This window comes from Vombatus ursinus, unplaced genomic scaffold (genome assembly GCF_900497805.2).
Source record: "Vombatus ursinus unplaced genomic scaffold, bare-nosed wombat genome assembly UNPS02015255.1, whole genome shotgun sequence".
In the NCBI taxonomy this organism is placed as follows: Eukaryota; Metazoa; Chordata; class Mammalia; order Diprotodontia; family Vombatidae; genus Vombatus; species Vombatus ursinus.
Window position 1 is genome coordinate 35810858 of NW_020955033.1, and position 11330 is coordinate 35822187.

General features: G+C 38.9%; 1 protein-coding gene across 1 annotated transcript in view; it reads left to right on the forward strand.

Moving 5' to 3' along the window:
- The first annotated feature begins 2782 nt into the window (after positions 1 to 2782).
- Positions 2783 to 11330, forward strand: part of LOC114031809 (ras-related protein Rab-12-like) — a 50795-nt gene continuing 42247 nt past the window's right edge. The window contains exon 1 of the mRNA XM_027846949.1: positions 2783 to 2936. Within this exon, the coding sequence (XP_027702750.1) occupies positions 2783 to 2936 (154 nt within the window). The remainder of the gene's footprint in view (positions 2937 to 11330) is intronic.

The window sequence follows — 11330 nt, forward strand, 5'->3', positions numbered from 1 at the left end:
GTGTCAGACTATTTTATGTACCTTGATCTCAGGGCCATTGGGATAGAGGTACAGGGTTATGGCAAGTTATACAATACCATTCATCCTTTCCCAACCCTCCCCACAATTTTTTTTAAAATGAAAGAAAGTTAAACTGAATGCCAAGGACAACCTTAGAATGTTAGAAATAAGCCAAAAAGAACAATATGATGGTGTCTGTGGAGAGGCAATTACCTTCCCACCCCTATCCTATAATTGATGCTACCAAGATGCTACTATCTGCTGCCAAGGGAATGATAGCATAGCCTGTCCTTGAGTCACCCTACCTTAGGCATGGACATGCCTCATCACTCTACCTTTACCACCATGGTGGTGGTGGCCTAGAAAAGGTGGCCTATGCTGGGTTCTGGGAGTTGATGGCTTTATAAACTCAGACAAGTCATTTAGCTCTCAGGGCTTCCGTCTACTTCCTCATCTGAAAAATGAGGATATTGAGTTAGCTGGCCTCAGAGGCCCTAGGCTAGCTCTAAGAATCTACAGCTTTTACATCTTTCCTCATTATTAATTTCTTGGAGGAAAAAAATTCTTTTATAATTCTTTCAAATACTTTAAGGATTTTTACATGAAGAGGAATTTGATTCAATAAAATAGAAACCTTGACCTCAACTAGTAGAGAAAATAATTCTCATTAGTATCATAGTTATAGTCAAATTCAATTCAACAAGCACTTTAAAAAATTCAATTTCATTTTATTTTTAGTTCAAAATTCTCTCCTTCCCCTGCCCATTGAAAAGGCAAGAAAAACAAAATTCATCACAAATATGTTTAGTCACACAAAACAAATTTCCACACTAGCCCTGTCCTCCACTGCCCACAAAAAAAAAAGCAAGAAAAGAGAAAAAATATACTTCAACATGCATTCAGAGTCTATCAGTTATTTACCTAGAGATGGTTAACATGTTTCATCATGAGTCCTTTGGAATCATTGCAGGTCATTGTGATTAGAGTTACTAAGTCTTTCAAAATTTACTATCTTTGTGATATTGTTACTGCCTACAGTGTTCTCCTGGTTCTGCTCACTTCACTCTGCATCAGTTTATATAAATTGTCCCAGGTTTTTTTTCCCCTGAAATCATCCCCTTTATCATTTCTTACAGCACAATAGTATTCCATCACATTCATATATTATGACTTGTTCAGCCATTTCTCAATTGATGAGTATCCCTTGAGTTTCCAATTCTTTGCAATCATAAAAAGAGCTCCTATAAATAATTTTTGTACATATGGGTACTTTTTCTACATAGTATACTATTGCTGAGACAAAGAATATGCACAGTTTAATAGTTTTGGGTGCATAGTTTCAAATCACTTTCCAGAATGGCTGAAATAGTTCACAATTCTACCAACAATGCCTTAGTACTTATTTTCACACATCCCCTCCAGCAAATGTTATTTTCCCTTTTTGTCATTTTAGCCAATATGATGAGTATGAGGTGGTACCTCAGAGTTGTTTTAATTTTAATTTCTTTAATTATTAGTGTTATGGAGTATTTTTTTCATAAGGCTATTGACAGCTTTGATTTCTTTCTCTGAAAACTGCCTATTCACATCCTTTGACCATTTGCCAATTGAGGAATGGCTCTTATTGTTGTAAATTTTACTTAATTCCCTATGTATTTTAGAAACAAAACTTTTTTCAAGGAAAATTGATGTGATGATTCTCCCCACCCCCGCCCAGCTTCCTGGTTGTCTTCTAATTTTAGCTACATTTGTTTGTTTGGGTAAAAACTTTTTTTTAATTTTATGTAATCAAAATTATCCATTTTGTCTCCCATGAACCTCTCTTTCTCTTGTTTGGTTATAAACCCTTCCCTATCCATAGATTTTACAGACAATTTCTTCTATGCTCCACTTGTTTGCTTATGATATCACCCTTTATGTCTAAAGCATATGCCAATTTTGAGCTTATGCAGTATAAGATGCTGTTCCATGCCTAGTTTCTGCCAGACCACTTTCCCATTTTCCCAAGTTTTTTTCAAAAGTTACCAAGTTTTTGTCAAATAGTGAATTCTTGCTCCAATAGCTGGGATTTTTGAGTTTATGAAACCTGAGTTTACCATATTTATTTGCTTCTGTCTATTGCGTACCTAATCGGTTCCACTGTCAGCCTCTTTGGTTAATTTTGGTAATTTTGACAGTTATAGTTTTGTGGTAAAGTTTGAAATCTGTTGCTGCCAGGGCCCCTTCTTTCTTATTTTTTCATTGATTCCCTTGAAAATCCTAACCTTTTTTTTCCTCCAGAATTTTGTTATTTTTTCTAGCTCTATAAAGTAATTCTTTGGTAGTTTGATTAGTATGACATTGAATAAGAAGATTAATTAAGATAGTATTGTCATTTTTATTATATTGGCTTGGCCTACCCAAGAGCAATGAATATTTCTCTAATTATTTAGATCTGTCTTTATTTGTGTGAAGAGTATCTTGTAATTGTGTGTCTTCACAGATAGACTCACAGATGTTTTATACTCTCTGGGTTTATTTTGAATGGAATTTCTCTTTCTATCTCTGTGCTTTGCCACTATTAATAATCCTGACAGTCATACTTATTTGCAGGTCTCCAAGCCAGGCAGTAGGCAGGCAGGTAGAAGTATACCCCAGTAGGATAAGGCTGACCCAGGGTTGGACATGTGATGGTAATAGGATTGTGGAAGGCATGGCATGGGATTTGGTAGATTCCCTGGATAGATGGATATGATGCAAACATGGGGGCAGGTTTGTTTCTTCTTATCAGCAGCCCCACAGAATGATCACCACAGACAAAAAGAAACTCCCTTCAGGATATTTATGTCCTAAGGAATGGAAGTCGTTCTCCTGCTGCCCCATGACCACACTGATTCCCTGGGTCAACGTTGTAGTCTTTGTAACTGTTACTCCACTGAACCTGAGCTTGCATTCCAGTGACATAGGCCTCATGAACCCAGGGGGCATCTCTGTGCCACAGGAAGACATTAGAATAGGACATTAGGAGGCAGATTTTAAATACCTTTAATAGAACACAGCAACCCCTGAGTATAATAATACCTGACATGTATGTAACACTTGACTACATTACCTCTTTTGATCCTTCCACAACTTCTGTAAGGTGGGCACAGGAGGTATTATTATTTCTATTTCACAGAAAAAGATAAGGAGGGTCAGAGATGTCAAGTAATTTGCCTGTGGGTACATGACAAGCCCATGACTAGTTTGTCTCATGGCTGGTGTCAGAGGTAAGATTCAAATCTGAGTCTTCTGACTCTCAGTCCAGTATTCTTTTTGCTAGACTATCACACTTGAATACGTTCAGCCAAATCAAATTAGGATACTTTCTTCATTGGCCACCAGTTGCTCTGGTTGGTTTCACCACCACCACCACCATCACTACCATCACTACCACCACCACCACTACCATCATCATCATCATCACCATCATCACCTGTCCCCTCCCAGGAACTCATTACCAGGAAACTCATCATCATGGAGATTGCTTCAGCTTTGATACTCTCACCTCAGCAGTCCCCTCCTTTGCTTTTGCCCCTCTGATTGGAGGGTTGGAGGGTGGAGCAAAAATTACTCCCATGGCCTCCCTTTGTAAAGGCTTATAATCTCAGTCATGTTTTCATTTGCCAGCAGCTATTCTATTTGGTTTTGACTCCATGGTCATCACACTTCTGTGCCCCGCCCTCCTTTTCAGTGTCCTTTTGTGTATTGTAGGTAGACATATTAAATTGTAAGCTCTTTGAGGGCAGGAACTTTTTCTTGTTTCCCCTGTGTTTATCACAGTGCCTGGCACATAGTAGGCACATAATAAATGTTTATTGTATTGTATGTATACTTGTAAACACACATTTTCTTGCTTTAATTTGTATACAGTTAAAGTCTCTGATACCAGTAGGACCATTCCCCCAAAATCTGGCATTCTAACTTTTGTCATATGTGGGCAGATGCTCTTCCATCCTGTGTATTAAACAGCATCCCTTTCAGTGCCATAGTATCAGAACAATGGCATGAAAAGGAATGAATGTTTGGTTAAGCTGACTGAACATGTATTAGGAACATGGCCAAAATAAAAGATGAAATATTAGAATTCCAAAAAGAAAATCTTTCTGTGTAAGAAAAAAAAAAGATTTATCATATGGCATGTGAACAGGCACGCTGCTAATCTTTTACTTCAAATAATAAGAAAAATATATAATACAGTGCATAAAACTTAAGGAAACTACATTTTAAAATCAATTAAGATACACAAAATGTTAAATACCTAGAGCAGAAATATGAAAAATTAAAAGCAACCTCTAGGATGTGGTTTGCACTTAGATTCAGGGTATGCAGATCTGGTGATAAAGTGACTTGTATTAACCATTACTCATTTGAGACAATAATACTGGGAGCATATAAGTAGATTCTCAGATTTTAAAGGAAATATATATAGCATAGCATATTTTATATCAAATAACTATGAGATGAGAATGATGTTAATAAAATCATCCTGACTAAATGAGCAAAAATAATTTCAATGGCTCTATGGACAATACTTCAGTCTAATAGATGCTTGTGTTGATTGTCTACCCAACTTTCTAAGCTTATCACCCATTGTACTACTAGCAGAACTTTCTGCTCTACTCTGACTGGTATTAGCATCCTTAAAAAAAAAAAAAGACCTTGGTGACAATCTATAATGACAAATAAGTGGGTGGGAGCTGCAAGTACTTTGTGGTTGCAGAGATGTCCATTTCTGTCACAATAGGGAAGGGTTGTAGGTAGGATGGAAAGAGAGTTTGGGATCTGGCTTCCAATTACATTCCTCATCCCCAGGAGAAAAAAAATGAGATCATCAATCAGATACCAAGGTATCTATCTGCTCCAGCTCTGAGGATTTAGCAGATCTATTGATTATCATCATTTTTTTAAAAACATCTACTCTAGAATGTCTACCCCTCTCAGAACCTATTCTTTGCTCAGACCTAGGGTTTGCTTTCTGATATTTTTGCTTAATTTTCTCTGTGCCAGTCAAACCTGAAAAAAAGTTATAAGTAAGATAATAATGAGAGAAGTATGAACAAATGATATTTTTTGTTTTTTACACTGCTCCCTCCAATAGGAATGCCAGCAACTCAAGGCCATCTAAAAAAGGGGCTTTGGCTGCAGTCTGATGATGAGAGAGAGCCCTGTTTACTTAAATTCTCAGTAACTTTGTTAAAAATATGACCAGGAATTTCAGCTTGGATATTGGTAGGGAGGCAGGGAGAAAGAAAGAAAAGGGGAGAATGGGGACAAAGGTAGAGTGAGGAGTTATACTGATTTGGGGGGATTTTCAGTTGAGCAGCCTATTGTGCCCTACTCTTCCATAAAGGGTTAAGGTTACTATGTTATCTTCCAAATTCAAATAGACCATATGTAATGTGGAACTGATGGGGTTGGAATCTGAGCCCCAGAAAGGAAAAATTCTGGCCCTGATGCGGTTGGAATCCGAGCCCCAGAAAGGAAAAACTCTGGCCCCAGACCACTCCGACCCTTGGTAATTCTATTACCTCATGGACTCTGTACTTTCCCACATGGCCAAATCTCTGGTGCCTATAGTCCCATCAACTGGTCTTTCATTGTGGCTACACCCAATCTCCCTTCCGTTGTCTTATGTCCCTATGGCCTCAGGCCATTTCCCACCTTTGGTCCCACCTAGGCTCCATTTCCCACCCTTGGGAACTCTCTTACCTCATGGACTACTTGGCCACTCTCCCATCTTTCTGTATATAAGGTCCATCTTGTCTCCATTAAGATACTCAGATTTTTACAATCTAGCCAATAACCCATAGATGCTCAGACTCCTTAAGAGTCTAGCTAATATGGTGAATCTTCAATAAACTTTGTTTTTGGCTGCAAGAAGGCTTGGTTCGAATTCTTTTGGTCAGGACCCGGGTTTCGTGATTTTGGGGTGCCAGAACCCCTAAACTGCATCAGAACCTAGGTGTAATAATAGCCTCACTTGGTGGTGTCTATGTTTGATGCTAGGGGAACTCTAACACCAGGCAGGACCAGCAGCAGACCCATGGTAGTTGGCCAGCCACAGCAATACCAAGGCCAAAGTGTCTGGCAGTTCAGGTGCCAGTTCCCCAGCCTTCACCCTGTATGGGATTTTTTTCTCAGCTCTTTTTTCCTTATGGGTCTCCATAATCCTGTATAAAAGTCAAGGATAGGGTTATCCATAAAGAAGAAGGACCTCCAAAACAGATGTTGTGATTTAAAGCTTTGTGACACATATTTCTTCTATACGTGCCTCATTAGGACCATGGTCTAAGTTTTGTATTAATTATATTTACTATGTTATCTGTGAGTTGTAGTAGCTACCCTCTGGGAGCCCAATGGAATGCTGCTATATTTCTTCTTCTTCTTCTTCTTCTTCCTCTTCCTCCATTTCTTCTATTTCTTCTTCTGCTTCTCTTCTTCTTCCTCTTCCTCTTTTATTTCTGTTTCTTCTATTTCTTCTGCTTCTTCTTCGATTGCTTCTCTTCTCTTCCTCCTCTTCTTCCTCCTTTTTCTTTTCCTTCCCTCACCACATGTGGTCCCTCTCTCCACTTGGGGTGCCATACCCTTACATGTGGGTGCTCTGCCCAGAAGAATAATTTTTGGTTACTTATATTTTGTAAGATATTTTGGGGTTTGGGGGACTAGATTTTTTTTCTATTTTTTTTATTCCTTTTTTCCCAGAAAACTGGGACCATTTACTTTTTGTCCTGCACAGTTTTCATTTATGATATCTTGAAATATAGCTCTGGAAAAACCAGGGGTTTTTTTAAGCCCATTGTGATTAAAATGGAGGTACTTGACTATGCCTTTAAACCCAAACCACTATGGCTTTCATTGAATGGCCAATAAAAGGTGGCTCCTTGTTTAGATTTTGATGGTTTAGAATTAGTGTCAACAGCAATTGTTTTCTGTTCTGGCCAGAAACTTTGAGAGTCTATATACCCTTTCCAAATTGATACTTTTGTGATGGTAAATTAGGTCATCTTTTGTCTCAATTCTTACCTAGCCCTTAGTCATTGAATGGGCATTGCATTGCCTCAAACAAACTGAGACCTGGGAAAGACCTTAATTTAGAAAGGCAAAGGTAACCCACTGCATCCTGGGCCATTGCCAGTCATCTTGACTTTTGTCTTGCCACTGGACTTCCATGACTAGAGAGTGAGGCTGATAACTTCGTGCAGCTCAGCCTCACTCAAATCCAATTCATGTGCAAGTCAAGACATCATTCCAGGATGTCACTGGTCCTCTTTCAGAGCAAAGGATGAACAACATCAACTACTACCTCTGTGGCAGTCTGGGGAAGCCTATGGACCCCTAATGGCAGTCTGAGGAAGGCTATGGACCGTTTCTCAAAATGTTTTTAAACATGTAACAAAGCTGTCTTCCATATGCAGCATGGGGATATTGTTGTGTGGCTCAAGGGGAGGTCAGAATAGAGACATATCTTAACATCTTTTCCACCATGTGTCTCAATGGGAGGTTTTAATTCCTACCAGGAGGGGAAGCAAGAGTTTGAAGTCAGAAGCTTGGCAACTTTGCTCTCCTCAGAAAGAAGATACCAGGTTGGAATTGTAGCTCTTTGCTTTCTTACATGTTATTAGTCTAGGGAATAACGTTTACAAGCTAAACCTCTGATCACTTTTCATTAATGGGGAAAAGAAGACCCCAAGATTTATATATACAACATTTGACTCCTTTCTCACCAAATACTAGTTTCACACGAACACACACAAACATAGCAAATGGCAAAGAAACCCATTTTCTGGTCAATAACAAAACAGAAATCAGAGAAAGCATACATATGAAAATACATACAAGAAAATAAAAGAGTGAAGTAGTTGTCTCATTAGGAATGAGGTAACTCAGCTCAACAAATGAGTGCTAGATCTCATCCAAAGGAGAAATTCCCCAAAGTCTCTAAAGTAGTAGGCTGGGGATAGGGACATGATAGAGATTGCTAGCTTCTCCCCAGAGTCTTTTTCTTCCTTCAGCAGTCTGAAGAGGAATCGGCATCATCCATCCTCTCTCTTGAAGCTAAAAGTCAAAAGTGTTCATAGCAACTGAAGAGACTGAAGAGCTTTTCTTTCTCCCTCTTTATAGTACCATTCTACCCCTCAATGCTCCACCCTGGGACAGGGATTGATTTCCATCAATGAGGAAATAGTCCCATACCAATGAGCTTTGATACTTAGGTTACAAATGAATAAAATAAAACACATAGGCTTACAAAGGAAGCCATAGATTGGTAATTTTTTTCCCAACCAAGTTCATGGACCACCTCACTCCCCTAAATTTGTCCATGGACCCCAGGTTCACAATCACTCACTTGAGGGAAAAAATATCTATATCTTTAAGAGAAAACAAATTATCTTTTTCTTCTAATCACACTCCACTGGTTTAACTAGTGACACCAGTCAGGATTGGTGGTCATCAGTTTTATCAAACAATTGAAATAGCATAGAAATGAAAAGGAGCAACAGGGAAATAGAAGCTTAGATGCTTGCTACCTTTGACAAGCAACTGGGTGTCTTTGACCCCTTCACTCACTGAGCAGAAGGGAATCAGGAAGTAAACTGTCCAGCAGTTAAATGGAGAACAGGTGACTTCAGGCTAAACACCCATTAAAAAGCAAAGAGGATGTGAACTTTTAGCAATCTCTGGCTACTCCTCATGAATCCCAACATCCACCCATGACAGCAATGACTTCATAGATGAAGGTCACACTGCCCTTGAACCCTCCCAAGGTTCCTCCCCAATCAGTTCAGCTGCTCTTAGTCATGATGGATACTGAGCCCTGTTCTATCTTTCAACCACATCTTCTTCCAATACCAAGGTCAGTGTCATGGGCTTTTGGGGGGATTCTGGGTAAAAGCATAGCAAGAATTATAAGCTCATTAGTTGAAATGTTACAATGTGAAGAACATTGGATTTAGCATCAGAAAACCTTAGTTTGAATCCTGTCTTTGCCATTTATTAATTACTTCACCTTAGTGAAGTCAACCTCTTTGGGTCTCAGTTTCTTCAACTGTAAAATGAGAAGCTAGATTTTATAATTGCTAAGGCTCTTTCAGTTCTAATATTCTGTGACTCAAATGGTAGAGGTTACAGACCTATGGGGCGGCTAGGTGACTCAGTGGATAGACTGCTGGCCCTGGAGTCAGGAGGATCTGAGTTCAAATACAGCATCAGACACTTACTAGCTGTGTAACCCTGAGCAAGACACTTCACCCTGTCTGCCTCAGTTTCCTCATCTGAAAAATGAGCTGGAGAAGGAAGTGGCAAACCACTCCAGTATTTTTGCCAAGAAAACTTCAAATGGGGTCATGAAGAAGTAGACACAACTGAACAACAGACCTAAAGAGAAGGAAGAAGACAAGCATTTAAGCGTATTCTATATTATCTCCATTTTACAGTTGAGGTAAAAATAGAGTGATTTACTCAGGGTCACACAACTAGGAAATGTCTGAGGCTGGATTTGAACTTAGATCTTTCTGACTCCAACTCCAAGACTCTGTCCACTGTTCCACCAGCTACCTCATAAAGAAGGTGTTATATTTTAGGCTAGTAAACTTTGAGCCCCTGGAATCATGCCATTAACAGCTATCTACTTATGACAGCCATTATTGTACACTGAAATGGATAAAATACAAGGTTTAAGACTCTCTTTACCAGTATCTTGCTTTTTTGGTCAAACAAATATCCTGAATTTTTCTGCAATCATTTTGGGAGGTTGAGGGCAAATCATAGAATTATACTTCTTAAGAGCTAGAAGGGGATTTAAGAGACAAAATTGTATTTATAAAACACCAGGAGGGCTATCTATTTAAAGGAACCTTCTTATAAGGGGAATTATCAATTCTCTAATTTCTCTTTTGTGTGAATCAAGATTTTGATACATTAGGCTTGCTTAAAGCATACATGTCACATATTTGCCAAACATAGAGACTAAATATAGCCTAAAGAGTTTAAATTCAGTTGGTAACTTAATCATTCTTTGTAAATGTGCCAGGTCGTATCATATTTAGAACTCTATGTTCTCAAGTGCTCTGCTCATGGAGAGAATTTGCTAAACTGATACAGGGACAACAAATTAACAAACATAGGTTTTCTGTATCCTAGGATCTTCAAATAAGAATTACATATATGATTCTAGTCCAAGATTTTCAAACTTTTGTGGTGTCTCAACAACTATCATTGATTTTGTATCTAAAATAATAATACTTCCCAAATAATAATGACTGACATTTATATGGAGACACAAACATACTGTATCTCATCTGATCCTCAATACAATGCTATAAGGTAGGTAAGGTAAATATCTTCTTTTCACAGATGAGAAAATTGAGGTCCAGAGAGGTTAAGTGACTTCTCCAAGTCAATAGTGTTAAAGTTAGGATTAGGCTCTCCAGAGATCTGATTCAAACTACTTTTCATATTAAACTGGTGCCCTTTCCCTCCCCAAAGGATATATAAATAGTGTTGCAAAAGTTAGTGTCAGAGACCACAATAGAGACTCAATAGAATGAGTCTCTACTGAGATTCATAATGAAAGTTCATTGAGGGCAGGGGCTGTTTCATTTTGTCTTTGTAACCTCAGCTCTTAAGGACTAGGAATGGATCTGAGATTTGGCTGAAAAAGCAAACTTCTGGATGAGGATACTTTCTCTACCAACACAAATGAACAACTCTTGGCAAATTATGGTCTTACAGGGTTGCTTGATATCCCTGAAAGGTTTCCAAGGTCAAAATGCCAGTATTCATTAGGGTTTCCAAAGTCAAAGTGCTGAATTCATCAGAGATCTTGAAAACTAGGTCCTCCTGAGTCTAAGACACATTCCTTAGCCATTTAGCCAAGCTTTCCCTTTTGGCACATGGTAGGTGGCTAAAAAAAATGATTGCTGAATTGAACTGAAAAGACGGAGGTATGAAAGAGAAACACAGAGAGAAGAACAAGAAGAAGAAGAACAACAAGAAGAAGAAAAAGAAGATGATTGATGATGATGATGATGATGATGAGAAAAGGGAGAGTGAATATAAAGGGGGAATGGAAAGAGGAGGGAGAGGGAAGGAAGAAGGGAAAGGGGAGAGAGAGAGAAGAAGGAGGAGGAGGAAGAGAATGGAAGAGGAGAAGGAAGAAAACAAGAAGAAAGGGGAAGGAAGGAAGGAAGGGAGGGAGGGAGGGACGGAGGAGAGAAGGAAGGGAAGGAAAGGGGGAGGGAAAGAAGGAGGAAGAAAGGGAGGGAGGAAAGAAGGAAAGGAAGGGAAGGAGGGAGGGAAGGAAGGAGGAA